We start from the raw sequence: 15,479 nt of genomic DNA, 5'->3' as shown, positions 1-15,479 counted from the left end.
AATTCTTTATCTAGTCACTCATTTGACTACTTTTGAGTGTCCCCTTTGACTAATGAAGTTCCTGTCGCCATTCTTTCACTGTTCTCGTTCACGTGTACACGCCATTCTTATTCATTCTCAACAAATCTTATAATTGTGAGTCAATCATCAGTACTAGTGCGATTGTAAATCATCAAAAAATTCAGGCTTTACGCTAAATCCATAATCACGTAATATTTCACGATAATTCATTGTAAATTCAAGACATTTCATAAAATTCATTTTGCATTGCATTGATAGGCTCACGCCACGTGCACAATCATATTCTTACTCAACTTGAGAAGCGTGCTGAGCTCGTGTGGGAGGTCAATAATACTGAACACACCAAGTTGAGTATTTTTTAGACATTCAATTCACATTCAGTAATTAAAACTAGACATTCAGTGATTTTGAGCGACATTCAGTCTTCCTAGTGAACAACTCAAGTTCGTCAGTGTATTCAGTGTACCTGTTAGTGCTGAAAATAAAGATATTTTATTTTTGTTATAAAACCTGACTTCCGTTTGCTCTGTTCCGGCACAATCATCCCTATCCTTAAACGGTTAGGTTAATTCACAAGTTGAGATTTTCTCATCATTTAATTTGGTCCTTCGAGCCGGATCAGAGCTCTCGGTTTTGAAGTACAAATTTTTTGGTGCTACCAGTGCACTGCTTCCGACAATCAAGTGTGTGAGTGCACAAAATGGCCGATCAAGACAGGAAGAGTGAGGACCAAGAGTCCACGACCTTGAAGCCTCAACCAACAATCAGCGTGACTCCTGACGATGGTGTAGAGGAGTTTGGTAGTCCAACTGATCAACTAGAAGAGCCAGATCTCCAGCCACAACGGAAATCGACAACTGAAAGCACAATACAGACAATCACACCATCAAATCCTGGTCTACCGATTCAATTGACCTTCAAGATCAAGTCTCAAATGGCTCGGCTACGCTTAGCCCAATCATTCACTCAGCAAATCAAAGACCAACAACAGACAATCACTAAAGAAGAAAGACTCTCGCTGGAGAAACAACTCACAGCGCTGCACGAGTCATTCAATTCAGAACATCAAGTGCTCGAGGAGGTTTGGCCACCATCTCAATTTCATCATCCGTACATTGTGGATGATGTCTTTGAGACATTCAACAAATCAGTCTCAGACTTCTTCATGATATCTGCTAAGGTAGCTTCCAAGGAACCTCCAGCACAATCAACATCAACCAGTGGTGCATCTGACGTCGCACAAGCTTTAGCCCGACTTCCTAAGCTGTCAGTACCCAAATTTCATGGAACTAGTGCATCCTGGTTGTCATTCAGAGATCAATTCGAGTCCATGATAGCCAATCAACCTGGTCTGGATGAGGTAATCAAGTTTAATTATCTCAAATCAGCTCTTTCAGGTCCAGCTCTCTCTCTGGTAGAGAACCTTCCTCACACGAAGGAATCATTCACCAAGGCATGGTCGACACTCAAATCCAGGTACGAGAATCGCAAGAGGCTCATCAATGTTCACCTGGAAAAACTCTTCAGCCAGTTTGCTGAGTCTAAAAGAGCTGCTCTTCATTCAGCCAAGATATCATCTTTACTCACCATCGTAGACAATTCATTGGACTCACTCAAGCTATTGGGACAATCAACCGAGAATTGGGATACAATTCTCATCTTCCACATTCTCAAACATCTTGACCAACATTCTCGTGAGCTCTGGGAAACTCAGGACAATGATCTTGAGCGGATGCCTACGTACTCAGAGTTTCGTGAGTTTCTGCTGGCTCGGATTCGTACCTTGGAGAAACTGGAGCCACGAATCAAATCAGACAATCAACAACGCTCATCGCATTCAACTACCAGTGAGCGTAGATTCATTTGTGACTGCTGCAATGGCGGTCATTTCATCGTAGTCTGCCCAGAATACAGGGCTTTGCCTCTTGAACAGCGATTGAGGACTGTAGACAGTAAAAAACTCTGCAGGAACTGTCTTGGAAGACATAACACACCAGCTTGCACCAACAAGAACAGATGTAAGGAGTGCAACTCTAAACATCATACAATGTTCCATTCACTACTATTCAGACAATCATCAAGCACCAACAATCAAGCGTCTTCCAGGACACAATCATCACAACAATCATCATCAGACACTCAGCCTTCAACTTCACAGCAATGAGGAGGCGAAGCAGTCTTCAAAGAACATTCACACAATTCACAGACATTCAAGCTTGCTGATGGACTTGCTCTGGAGGGTCAAACTGACTGGATGACCTTAGCACATGAGGTTTCGGCCTCAGGAGGGTTGAGGGTTCAGTTGGAATGGTCCAAAGGACAAGCTCAGAAGCAGCAAAATCATCTAGGACAATCAAAAGGTCAGAATGACCACAGGACAATCAATCAACATTCAACTAGTAGTGCTATCAGCACACAAAATCATCAATCAAGTGACGTTAAATCAACTCAACTCAGCAGACAATCACCGACGAGAGCAATCTGCTCAAGTCAAACAATTCCAAGTCATCTACATGATCATTCAACGCTGTTAGCAACAGCAAAAGTCAGAGCCAATTCACATACAGGGAGTTACATTGCACGAGTGCTCATAGATCCTGGATCAGAGCTAACACTAATCACTTCTCATCTAGCCAATCTGCTGCAACTGAGAAAACACCATCAGACAATCAACATAAGAGGAGTGGGCAGCTCTAAGCTCACTCAAACAAAAGGTGTAACATTCTGCGAGCTACAATCATTATCATCCAATCATTCAGTACACATTCGAGCTCACATAATGAAACAGTTGACAGCTTCAATTCCAAAAGTGCCATGTAATTATCCCAACAATCACTGGCCTCATCTCAATGGATTAACACTAGCTGATCCAACATTCAACACTCCACAATCGATAGACATTCTACTTGGAGCTGACTTTTATGGACAAATCATCAAACAAAATATCATATTTCATTCTCCAACAGCTCCTATAGCTCAACTTTCTATCTTTGGTTGGCTAATTCTTGGTCCAGTAGCACCAAATTCATCAGTCAATCACTATCACATTCATCATGCTACTACAATCACGAACCATGAAGACATTCAAGAGTTGCTAACAAAATTCTGGGTCCAAGAAGAAGTTCCTATGTCAAATCAACATCAATTATCATCCTTGGACCAACAATGTGAAGATTTCTTTAAATCAACTCACTCTAGACATTCATCAGGACGATATATTGTTAGAATCCCACTCATTTCTTCACCCTCAGCTCTTGGGGACTCCTATACAACTGCGTATCGATGTTTGAGGCGTCAGTTGAGGAGATTAACCAACGAGACTGAATACAGCAATCTGTACAGACAATTCATGAAAGAATACGAAGAACTCGGTCATATGAGACCTGCTCCAACAATCAACCCAGAGTCTCAAGACATTCATCCATATTTTCTTCCTCATCATGGGGTATTAAGGCCAAGTAGCACTACCACCAAGCTCAGAGTAGTCTTCAATGGATCCAGCCCGACGTCAACTGGAATCTCATTGAATGACATCACTCATACTGGAGCAAAAATTCAATTGGACATCTTCGACGTACTTTTTGGGTTCGTCAACATCAATACGTATTCGCAACCGACATAACAAAAATGTATCGTCAAATAATGGTTCATCATGAAGATTGGAAGCTTCAACAAATTCTTTGGCTAGACAATCACAACAGAATCATCCCATATCAACTCACAACAGTAACCTACGGCACTAGATCAGCTCCTTATCTAGCAGTTCGTGTGTTACTGCAATTAGTAGAGGATGAAGGCCATAAATATCCAAAAGCAACTCAGACAATCATTAAAGGCAGATATGTCGACGACATATTTGGAGGAGCAGATTCTCCAGAAGAACTAATTCAAGTTGCTGAGGAATTAATCAACTTGTGCAAGGCGGGCGGCTTTCCCCTTGCAAAATGGCAATCAAACAGTCAATCACTTCTTCAAAAAACGTCACAATCATCAGGCAATCAACAAAAAATCACCTTCGAAGACTGCACTACAAAAATTCTTGGACTTCAATGGAATCCAAGCTCAGACACATTCACATTCACATCAAAATCAGTCACTCATGAGTCAACATATTCAAAACGCCTCATTCTTTCAGAAGTAGCTCAAATTTATGATCCTTTGGGGTTTGTGTCACCAATCACAATCAGAGCTAAGATGCTTCTTCAAGAACTCTGGTTACACAACCTCAGCTGGGACGAACCAGTCCCACAATCAATCATCAATCGCTGGCTGATCATCAGAGAAGAATTCACTCAACTTCATGAGATTTCACTTCCCCGATGGATTCACACAACCAGACATTCAACTGTCGAGATTCATGGATTCTCTGATGCTTCACAGCTTGCGATGGCTGCAGCAATCTACTTAAAATTCAATTCACCGTCCACAGGGCCCAAAATCACACTCATCTGTGCGAAAACTAAAGTAGCACCAATCAAACAAATCACGATCCCCAGGCTAGAGTTAACTGCTGCGTTAATTCTAGCGAAACTCACGAAGTATGTTCGAGCTACACTCCACAGAGTGAACATACATTCAATTCACTTATGGACGGACTCTTCAATCACACATTCATGGATCAATTCAAATGCAGGACGCTGGAAGGACTTTGTAAGGAACAGAGTAGTGCAAATTCAAGAACTAGTTGCGGACGCGCACTGGCACCACATTTCTGGCAAGGAAAATCCAGCGGACTGTGCTTCAAGAGGCATCACAGCAAATCAATTAAAAGATTACTCGCTATGGTGGAGGGGACCCACCTGGTTAGCTGAAAATCAAGAAAACTGGCCAGTAAATTCACCACCAGCTGACGAGGCTTGCAACTTAGAAGCTCGTCCTGGAATTTCACTCATCGCAGCAATTCAAGATACAATAATTCAATGGGACTTGGTCAACAGATATTCAACACTCAATAAACTACTTAGAATCACCGCCTTAATCATCAAATTCACTTCAAGACTTCGACATTCTTCAGTTACCAGTCCTTTAGCATCAATCACAACAGCTGACATCGAAAAAGCGAGAATCTTCTGGATAAAGTCTACTCAAGCAGCACATTTTCACCAAGAAATCAGGACTTTATCCAACAATCAACATCTTCCACCAAACCATTCATTTAACAGACTCACAGCATACGTTGACTCAGAAGGAGTTCTACGAGTAGGAGGACGACTTCAGCATGCTCAGTTGAGTCATGATTCAAAACATCAATCAATTCTACCTCGACATTCACCATTCACCACTCTTATTATTCGACATTATCATTTAATCACGCTACATGGTGGCACTCAACTTACACTCACAACAATCAGACAACGTTACTGGATCATGGGTGGAAGAGCTCCAGTAAAAACATTCATTCTTCGGTGCATCGAATGTGCTCGACAAACGAGGCATAAGAGCACAACAACTCATGGGCCAATTGCCACAATCACGTATCACTCCTTCACGGCCATTCTCTCATACTGGCATAGACTATGCTGGGCCATTCACAATCAAAACATCATCAGGCAGAGGAGCCAAGACTAGAAAAGCTTGGGTCTGCGTATTTGTCTGCATGTCAACTTCTGCAGTTCATTTGGAAGCAGTTAGTGACTATTCAACTGAAGCATTCATTGCTGCCTACAGGAGATTCACCTCTAGACGAGGATTATGCCAGACAATCTATTCTGACTGTGGCAGAAATTTCATTGGAGCTGATATAGAACTCAAGAAATTATTCACACAATTCACCAGAGAACATGAGGTCATCTCGAGATTCATCGTCACCAACGGCACTCAATGGTCATTTAACCCACCTGCAGCACCACACATGGGTGGCAAGTGGGAGTCAGTAGTGAAATCACTTAAATTTCATTTGACGAGAACAGTAAAAGAATCACTCTTCACGTTTGAAGAGATCACCACACTACTGACACAAATAGAAGCCATTCTCAACTCAAGACCTCTAGAGCCAATCAGTGATGACCCAGAAGACATTCAAGCACTCACTCCTGGACACTTTCTTATTGGGTCAGCACTCAACACTGTTCCTGAACCATCAACCTCAGAACCTGCACATTCAATTCAAAATCGATGGCGGATGATTCAACGACAATCACAGCAGTTCTGGTACAGGTGGTTACAATCTTACTTACAAAAATTACAAGCTATTTCTAAGTGGTTTTTCAGGAACAGAACAATTCAAGTTGGTGCATTAGCCTTGCTAACTGATGAAAGATTTCCCCCCACGAAATGGCCACTCGTGAGGATAATTCAACTACACCCAGGGCAAGATGGGCTTCCACGAGTAGCAACGGTGAAGACACCAACAACGACGTTGGTCAGACCAATCGTCAAGCTAGCCATTCTACCAATCAACCCAACTCCTGAAGCCCAGCAGCAGAATCAACCAGAAGACAATCATCAACCAGTTGCTGATGGCGGGCGGCATGTTGAGAATTAATTAATTCTCAATTTGAATTTGCCAGCTGACAGGAACTTCGGCGGCCATCTTGGGACTGGGTCGATAACCAATCGACCTAATAATCAATAATTCTTTATCTAGTCACTCATTTGACTACTTTTGAGTGTCCCTTTGACTAATGAAGTTCCTGTCGCCATTCTTTCACTGTTCTCGTTCACGTGTACACGCCATTCTTATTCATTCTTAACAAATCTTATAATTGTGAGTCAATCATCAGTACTAGTGCGATTGTAAATCATCAAAAAATTCAGGCTTTACGCTAAATCCATAATCACGTAATATTTCACGATAATTCATTGTAAATTCAAGACATTTCATAAAATTCATTTTGCATTGCATTGATAGGCTCACGCCACGTGCACAATCATATTCTTACTCAACTTGAGAAGCGTGCTGAGCTCGTGTGGGAGGTCAATAATACTGAACACACCAAGTTGAGTATTTTTTAGACATTCAATTCACATTCAGTAATTAAAACTAGACATTCAGTGATTTTGAGCGACATTCAGTCTTCCTAGTGAACAACTCAAGTTCGTCAGTGTATTCAGTGTACCTGTTAGTGCTGAAAATAAAGATATTTTATTTTTGTTATAAAACCTGACTTCCGTTTGCTCTGTTCCGGCACAATCATCCCTATCCTTAAACGGTTAGGTTAATTCACAAGTGAGATTTTCTCATCACATACTAACTAAAGAAGATTTCTTTACAAAATGTTTCTCGATAAATCGTAACTCAAAATTCTAAACTCACAACCGCAATATTTCAGATTCCACAATAAACGAATCTTTAAATCGCATCAACTAAACTAAATCATAATCTTCTTTATCAAAATCTACATTTGAACTTGAACTAACGAGTACGAGAGTAAACCAAGCCTCACAGATTTTCTTTAATTCAACAACCTAATTTTAACTAACTACAAATTTACCTCTTAACCCATTACAAATCCATTTTCAATAACTCACAAATTCTACAGAGAGGTTTTGATACTGTAGCTTTTGTCAAACTTGGTCCTAGTTGTTTTGGACGTCCTTCTATTTGAATTGGAGATCCTTTCTGATCTTTATTCTGCTTATTGGAGTCTTCTCTGCTCTTCTCTCCCAACCAGATGGTAACACTTGACTCTCCATGGGCACAGCTTGCCATCGACTAACTCATGAGCGTGACTGGCAGTCAACTAACTAGGAGCCCAGTTCGCAATTGACTGACTTCCAAAACTCATTTTCCAAAATCTTTTTCTGCAATTTTTTATTTTTTTCTCCCTCTACTCCAAAACGTCTTTAACTTGTCACATCATATTTTCTATCGGTGGCTATCTACACGTGACTTCTTCCAGATTTTCATACGGAGGAGTCACTTAAAACTAATGTGCGCCAAAACTTGATCCTAATTCCAGAACTTAATGACTAAACTCAGCAAAATTCGACCTCATCGACACTTCCATCTTTTTCTTGGAGTCCCATTTTACTGGCAACAGCCTCGTATGATGAATAAAACATGTGAAAATAAGCATGATTGGGCTATAGAAGTCAAGGTAACTGCTCAAATGAGCTTTAAGTAAATAGATTTACTTTATAAATCATTACTGGAATATACTGAACTGGCTGTTATTAGCCTCAAATATTTAATAAAACAATTCTAGAGCTGACATTGAGACGTTATCGAAAAATAACGTCACAACTCCTCCTCCCCATACAGAAAGATTTGCTTAAGATGCTGGAACGATCTCGAACTTGTCTGGTGGGAAAATGACATCGCTGGAACGCTATTTTCTCTCTACTGGAACTATACGTTGACATGGGGTTTGTCTTTCTGTGACCTGACATCTTTACTGGAACTAAATCGTAATTTTCGACCACTCACACCCACGCCTGAGATCAAGAGTCTCATGCTCGTGTTTTTTAACCTGAAACAATCAAAACTGTCGGAGGCACCCAGACCCAACTCCTACGGTTCTCTTTTCTTCTTCAGTTTCTGCTCAGTTTTCGAAAGATCAACTACTAAACCCTGGTGGAATGCCACCATTACCGGTTCTATAGGTTTTTTTTTTCCAAGCCGTGTTACATTTTCTGGGAGTTGTCAAATAGGATCAGAGTAGGGTAAGGTTATAGAATATTAGTAAAAATCACAGGTGCACCTGGTTATTTTATTAACTATTTTTATTAATTGTACACACAAAAAAAAAGTTGAAATTGTATCAGACTTTTCATACCACCATGATTGGCTAGGTCCTGGGCGGGCCCTTTTATCGTTGTGGGAGGCTTCCCATACGGTCCCATACGCCTCCAGTAATCATGACAAAGTTTGCAGGTACGGACCGTTACTTCCCTTGGAACCACATCTTGGCAGAAGACTTGACGTGGCGCAGGGCTTGTCCATGTTTACTCTAAGCCTTACGAAAAAAAAAAACTATATAAGTAAAGTCACTACTAACGTCAATAACAAAATTAATGACAATACATAAACAAATGAGAATGATACTTTTGTCTCCAGGGAGATATTCTCCCTGGAAGTTAGATCATCATATGTATAGTTAACACAAAAGGGTTATTAGTTAAATAAGGAGTTTTATACAGTTTTATAGAAAGGATTATTTAGTTTATTTTGTTGATAAGAGTAAATATTCCTGTGATGATGGCTCTACGAAATAAAAAGACCTTAATAAATTGGGCTATAATTGAATCTCCTAGAGTAGGAAGTATTTATTCGTTCAGTATGACTGAAGTTTCCAGCAGTTTGAGATGCAATAAGTAACGAAGTCGATCTACAAATTCATTGGGATCATCCCAATAAATATAATCGGTAGGATGATTTTGTTTATGTTTAATCATATATTTGTGGTAAACTTCCTCGACTTTTTGGTATATATTTACTGATTATGTCGGTGAATTTTTTTAAATTCTTATCTACTCTGATACTTCTGTCAGGAAGATAATGCTTTCGATAGGCGTTTGTCATACTGATAATTCTGCCATAAGTGTTTTCATCTTCTTTTGTTATTTTTGATTGATCAGGTGAATTCATAAATAATAATTCCAATAGACCAGAAGTAGTATTGTATTTTTTATCACCAATATAAATAAAATTATTGTCGAACCTGACTTCAGAATCACCCATCATCAGTCGATTACCTTTTAACTTTCGTATGCCATACTTTGTATTTAATTCTTTGGACAAGAGCTTACAATTAAACATCTTGAAATACCTTACTACAGGTATGTCTTTGATAGGAGTACTTTGATGGGTAATTATTGCTGTTGTATAAAAATCATCATCAGTTATTTCATAATCAGATGTAAGGCTTTCTTGTTTGCTTTCAACTTCTTCTTTAGGCTCTTCTTTAGGTTCTTTTTTTTTTATTTTTATTTCTTGAGGTTCCTCTTTAATAAGTGTTTTATCAGCTAATTGTTTAAGAGGAGTCACCATAGGTTTAAATATTTCATTCATGGTTTGTTGAGTCATATCTCTTCCAAGTTTAATCAACTTATGCTTTTGGCGTATTGCATCACTAGCTGTTGCTATTTAATGCAATATTTTGTTTCGTGTTGCAGCTTCGTAGTTTTCATATTGACACTCTGACAATCACATACACAATGTACAATTTAATGTATTTACGATGAATTTATACTTATGAAGCAATCAAATCCTCTTCTATATCGCCCATTATAAGATCACTGTCTTTATCAATTACCAAGAAGCCATATTTATCATTATTCCAGCACGTATTAAAAAACGAGGTGCTGGTATTGTTAACACACTTATAAACAGATTGCCATTCAAACTTCATATACCAGGATATCATTATTGGGGGTCCGGGAACTAATTGAAGGAGAGATTAGCACGTGAAGATCCAGGAATCAATCCATTGGACGCTGCTTGTAAAGAACACGATATTGCATATTCGCAAAATTAAGATAACATTGAAGCTAGAAACGCAGCTGATAGAATACTTGCTGAAAAATCTATGAAACGTTTTTTTGCGAGAGACGCAGATATTGCTGAACGAATTGCTGCTTTAGGAATTTCCAACGTCATGAAAGTTAAATCAAAATTGGGAATGGGTTTGAAAGAAAGAAACAAAAAGGAAAAGGGAGTTAAACATTTGCGAAAAGTTGTTAATTCAGCAAAGCTTATGTTAAATTCCAGTTCAGATCCTATTAAATCTGCATTAGCTGCTGCACGAAAGACTGTTTGCGATGCTGGTGGAAAGAAAAAAATGAAAGTTCCACGTATTATACCAATGCCGCCAAAAGTGGGAGGTATTTACCTCTTATACCTCTATTTGCAGGTTTAAGTGCAGTTGGTGCTGTAGCAGGTGGCGCTGCTGGCATTGCAAAAACAATTAATGATGCTAGAGACGCCAAACGTCAATTAGAAGAAGCTAAACGACATAACGAGAAAATGGAAGTAATAGCTTTGGGTAACGGTCTACGTCTAAAACCGCACAAGAGAGGATTAGGATTGTATTTGAAACCGGTACTTTTAAATTTACCCCATCGTGCACTGACTGATATTGAACTTCAAAAATATGCAGAAATCATGAAATACCCTTTTTTCGTGGTGTTTTTATGCGAAATGATCTTCCAAAATCTTCACCGTGGAAAAATGAATCAGCAATTATTAATCTCATGATAAAACTGGACCTGGAACTCAAATAATAAATAAATTTAATAATTTGATAATACTAAATAAATTTTATTGTACACTCAATGGTGAAGATAAAAGTATTAAATACCCACAGGAAGCTATGAAATTGAAGACATTGAAAATTATTTGAAGAAAGCTGATACTCAATTATCAATTTCTATTAAGCCCAATAATAATGAACTACACAGTGAAGTTTACAGTGAAAATGCAACAATAAATTTCAAACCGCATGATTCTATTGGCAGTTTGTTAGGCTTTAGTCCACGAGTTATTTTTCCAAAATTGACTCACACATCAGATTTACCAATATCTATCTTGAAAATTAATGCATTAAGGATTGATGTAATATTACTACAGGAGCATACATGAATAATCAGTTGGTACATACGATTCACGAATTTTTCCCATCAGTTCCACCAGGATATAAGATCATTGAAGTTCCATCGAACGTCATTTATCTTCCAATCACCGTACAGACAATACATAATTTACAACTGCGCATTGTTGATCAAGACGGTCAATTGGTTAATTTACGTGGTGAAACTGTAACAATACGTTTACATTTGAAATCAGTCATGTAATGGGGATTGTTTATAAACCAATAGTAGGGGAAAGCTATAAAACTAACATATCATGCCTGAATCCCATCAGTCATCGAAGAAAATTTAAACGATTAACTTTTCAAATCGATTATTCCTACAAGTCTGGGACTAAAAATACGCAAAGTGCAACAAAATTAAAGTGAAAGTGTGTTGTCTTGCATGTCTTTTACCATGGAAGAAGAAAAATTAGCAATAAGCAAAGGTGTCATATTTGATGAGTCTATTGCACACATTGAGGTGCATGCTCATCAACCATATGCATCTACAACATATAATAATAATGATGAGATACATATCTCAGTTCAACATCAAGATTTATGTCTGTTGCCAAGCAAAAGTTCCCTTCATATTACGGGGAAATTTACAAAATCTAACGGAAATGCAGTAGCAGCAACATCAAGATTCGTTAATATGGCCGTATGCTATTTATTTGAAGAAATACGATATGAGTTGAATGGTGTTGAGATTGATCGAAATAAAAATGTTGGTCTGACAAGTCTCATGAAGGGATATCTATCTCTTCATCCAGGTCAAAAAAATTATTTAGATAATGCAGGTTGGGAAACTGATGATGAAAGATTATTTAATGATAATAGATACTTTGATGTTTTGATACCGTTACATATGCTGTTGGGATATGCTGAAGATTATCATCGCATAATTGTCAATGCCAACATGAATTAATACTTACTCGTTCAAATACCGATCTTAATGCAATTGTACAAGCTACAGCGGAACCTGAAGAGACGATCACGCTTATAAAAATTGAATGGATCATTCCTTATGTCACTGTTGCAGACATAAAAAAAGTAGAATTGTTAAGTTACATTGCAAAAGACCCACCGATTCCAGTGAGTTTCAGATCATGGGAATTATATGAATATCCAATGCTGCCGAACACAACCAAACACGTATGGGTCGTAGAAACATCAACTCAATTGGAAAAGCCCCGCTATGTTATATTAGGATTTCAAACTGCACGCAAAAATGATGCTACAAAAGATGCAAGTCATTTCAATCATTGTGATTTAAGGGATGTAAAACTTTTCCTCAATTCACAATGCTATCCATATGGCAACATGAATCTTGACATAAGGCACAATCAATTTGCCTTATTATATGATATGTATAGAGATTTCCAAACATCATATTATGATAAAGAAGCAGAACCTCTACTCACGGAAGAAAATTTATAGATATAGCACCACTCGTTGTAATTGATTGTTCTGAACAAAATGAATCCTTAAAATCAGGACCAGTTGATGTTCGACTGGAATTTGAATCATCAAAAGCTTTTCCTGCTAATACATCAGCCTATTGTTTGATCTTACATGATCGAATCATAGAGTATAAACCTTTAAGTGCGCAAATGAGAAAACTAACATAAAATATTGTAAAAAATATACATATTATATGATTATGATTATATTATTCATGTATTAATCAAATTTTTTTTTGCTATAAATAAATTGTGTACACGAAAAAGATTACTGTTTTCATTCATTTATTTCCAGAAAAAATCTGATAGTCGGTAGCGCAAATTTTGAGAGAATATCAATACATTGACAAAACTTTGAAAAAAAGTCAGTTATTTTTGCTGATAGTGAAATTTTAATCGCGGTTGGTAAAAAATCGGTGTTATCATTAAAGATATTTATCGAGGTCGGTAAAAAAAATCGCTGCCGATAATTTATCAGTGTCGATAACTTATCGCGGTCGGTAACTTATCGTCAAAGTTATCGCGGTTGGTAATTAGTGCGGATCAGAACTCACTTTTTTTACTTGGCCGGTATTGCAGAGTGATCCAGAACCGGCCCTGCTTATCTACTGATAAAATATCGAAATACCAACAGGAAGCTATGAAATTGAAGATATTGAAAATTATTTAAAGAACGCTGATCCTAATTGTCAATTCCATTAAACCTAATAACAATCAGTTGCACACTGAGCTTTACAGTGATAACGCTACACAGAGAGAAATATATAGTAAAAATGCTATAAATTTGTCGGTAATCTGGTGACATCTCAGCGTTATAGTAAAAATTACCACACTGCATAGTAAAATTTCTTATACTGCGAAGATTTACTGTAAAAATTACTTCACTGCATAGTAAAATTTCTTATACCGCGAAAATTTACTGCGCCATCTAACGGTAGCGCGCAAATTAAATAAAAATAACAGTTTTTATTAATTTTATTATTTAAAAATAGTATTTTAGGAATAAAGCCATAAAAATTCACAAAATTAATGAAATATAAATTTTTTATTTTGTTAGGAAATGATCACATAAATGAAAACTTTAATATGAATGGTTACATTATTGTTGCACTTTGAACTCTTAAAAATATTTCTTGTAATAACAAAATAGAAAAGATTTTCTTTGTGCTGTCATACGTTATTTTGTCTTAAAAGTAAATCGATTTCACCTTCTAATACATTTATCGATCGATTAGTTCGGTCGATTCGCAGTTTTATGTTGTATAGAGCTCTTTGTATAAAAAGCCATAAGTTATACGCTCGTTTTGGATATTCACAATCTAACGCAAAAAAACTCTGGAAACAATTGTTAATTGCTTCCATGACTGACGAAGTTTTATATATTATTTTATGATTACGATGCGTGCTCCAGTAATTCCAGTAAGAGGCCCTATAAGAAATGGAATTGGTTGCAGAGGTTATCCAGCATTGAATAACTCATCAATCCGCTTGTCTACTGTTGCCTGTAATGCTGTGGTGTCTGAAAATTGTCACCAATTATCTGATAAGTTTGAAAACTATTTATTTCATAAATTTTTCTTTTAACTTCACTCAAAAAAATAAAATTACCTCGACGTGAATTAAAAAATAAGAACGTTGTTCTACAGGCGTAAATTTAGTCAGCTCTACTTGGTTTTGATCATTTGTTTTTTTTTTGTGCCACCTTGAATCAAGTTTGGTAGCAAGTAGAGTATCACTGCATCTTGATTATCTACAGAAAAGAGACTCAAAATGTTTAATTTATTTAAAAAACTGATTATAAACATAAACGGATAATTCTTACGAGCAAGCAATGTTGGTAATAATAAAAGCAAGGCCTCGTCCTGCAAAGTCTTTATAAAAGACCCATTCATCAACCGATTCATCAAATAATTTTTTATGATACGCCATCGATTCTGGTTAAATAAATTTTCAGAGTATATGTGTTTGAAGTCTGCTTGAATCTAATAACATAAAATTTTCAACATGAATACAAAAAAGAGGATTTAAGTTGATACCATTTGAAGAATTTTATCAATTAATATTTACTAGTTGAATTCCTTGAGCTACTCCCAATGCTGGAATGTTGGAAAAGTATTCAGAAACAGAAAGTCCAGCCTTTAACTTTGCGTGTCTTAATCATATGTATTATTCCAGTATTGAAGGACCACGTCTTTAGGATCCCAAATGAGCTTTCAACCACTCTAATTGATTTACTTCTGTTTCTGCAAAGACAGAAACCATTTTAAATTGATTGTCAACAGTGAAGTGATATTATTCACTTAAAAGAAAATTATAAATACCATTAGCTGCATAATCAGGTTCTTCTTCCAAAATATTTCTAGCATCGAGAATTTTTCCTGCACGAAACTTTTTCTTCAAATAATTATAATGATCCCACATAGTTCCCGATGAGTTTATTCGTCTCTTGTTGACTTCGACATATGGACTGTAATATGTTAAGACA

General features: G+C 37.3%; 3 protein-coding genes and 1 long non-coding RNA gene across 4 annotated transcripts; 3 read left to right on the top strand and 1 right to left on the bottom strand.

Annotated features, from left to right (window-relative positions):
• The first annotated feature begins 721 nt into the window (after positions 1-721).
• LOC118070152 (uncharacterized) lies at positions 722-2,185 on the top strand. Its single transcript, XM_035088584.1, has one exon. The coding sequence runs from the start codon at positions 722-724 to the stop codon at positions 2,183-2,185; it is 1,464 nt and encodes a 487-aa protein (XP_034944475.1).
• A 1,463-nt stretch (positions 2,186-3,648) lies between these two features.
• On the top strand, positions 3,649-5,589 carry LOC118070151 (uncharacterized). Its single transcript, XM_035088583.1, has one exon. The coding sequence runs from the start codon at positions 3,649-3,651 to the stop codon at positions 5,587-5,589; it is 1,941 nt and encodes a 646-aa protein (XP_034944474.1).
• A 28-nt stretch (positions 5,590-5,617) lies between these two features.
• LOC118070150 (uncharacterized) lies at positions 5,618-6,505 on the top strand. Its single transcript, XM_035088581.1, has one exon. The coding sequence runs from the start codon at positions 5,618-5,620 to the stop codon at positions 6,503-6,505; it is 888 nt and encodes a 295-aa protein (XP_034944472.1).
• An 8,105-nt stretch (positions 6,506-14,610) lies between these two features.
• LOC118070144 (uncharacterized) lies at positions 14,611-15,151 on the bottom strand. The gene is made up of 3 exons (XR_004690726.1): positions 15,062-15,151; positions 14,817-14,976; positions 14,611-14,744 (listed from the first exon to the last, which is right to left on the bottom strand). It is a non-coding gene; the product is annotated as an uncharacterized lncRNA (long non-coding RNA).
• Positions 15,152-15,479: the final 328 nt, after the last annotated feature.

Source organism: Chelonus insularis, unplaced genomic scaffold (genome assembly GCF_013357705.1).
Source record: "Chelonus insularis isolate UGA/USDA-ARS -01 unplaced genomic scaffold, ASM1335770v1 contig_52_pilon, whole genome shotgun sequence".
Taxonomy (NCBI): Eukaryota; Metazoa; Arthropoda; class Insecta; order Hymenoptera; family Braconidae; genus Chelonus; species Chelonus insularis.
This window is presented reverse-complemented; position numbering and strand designations above follow the sequence as displayed.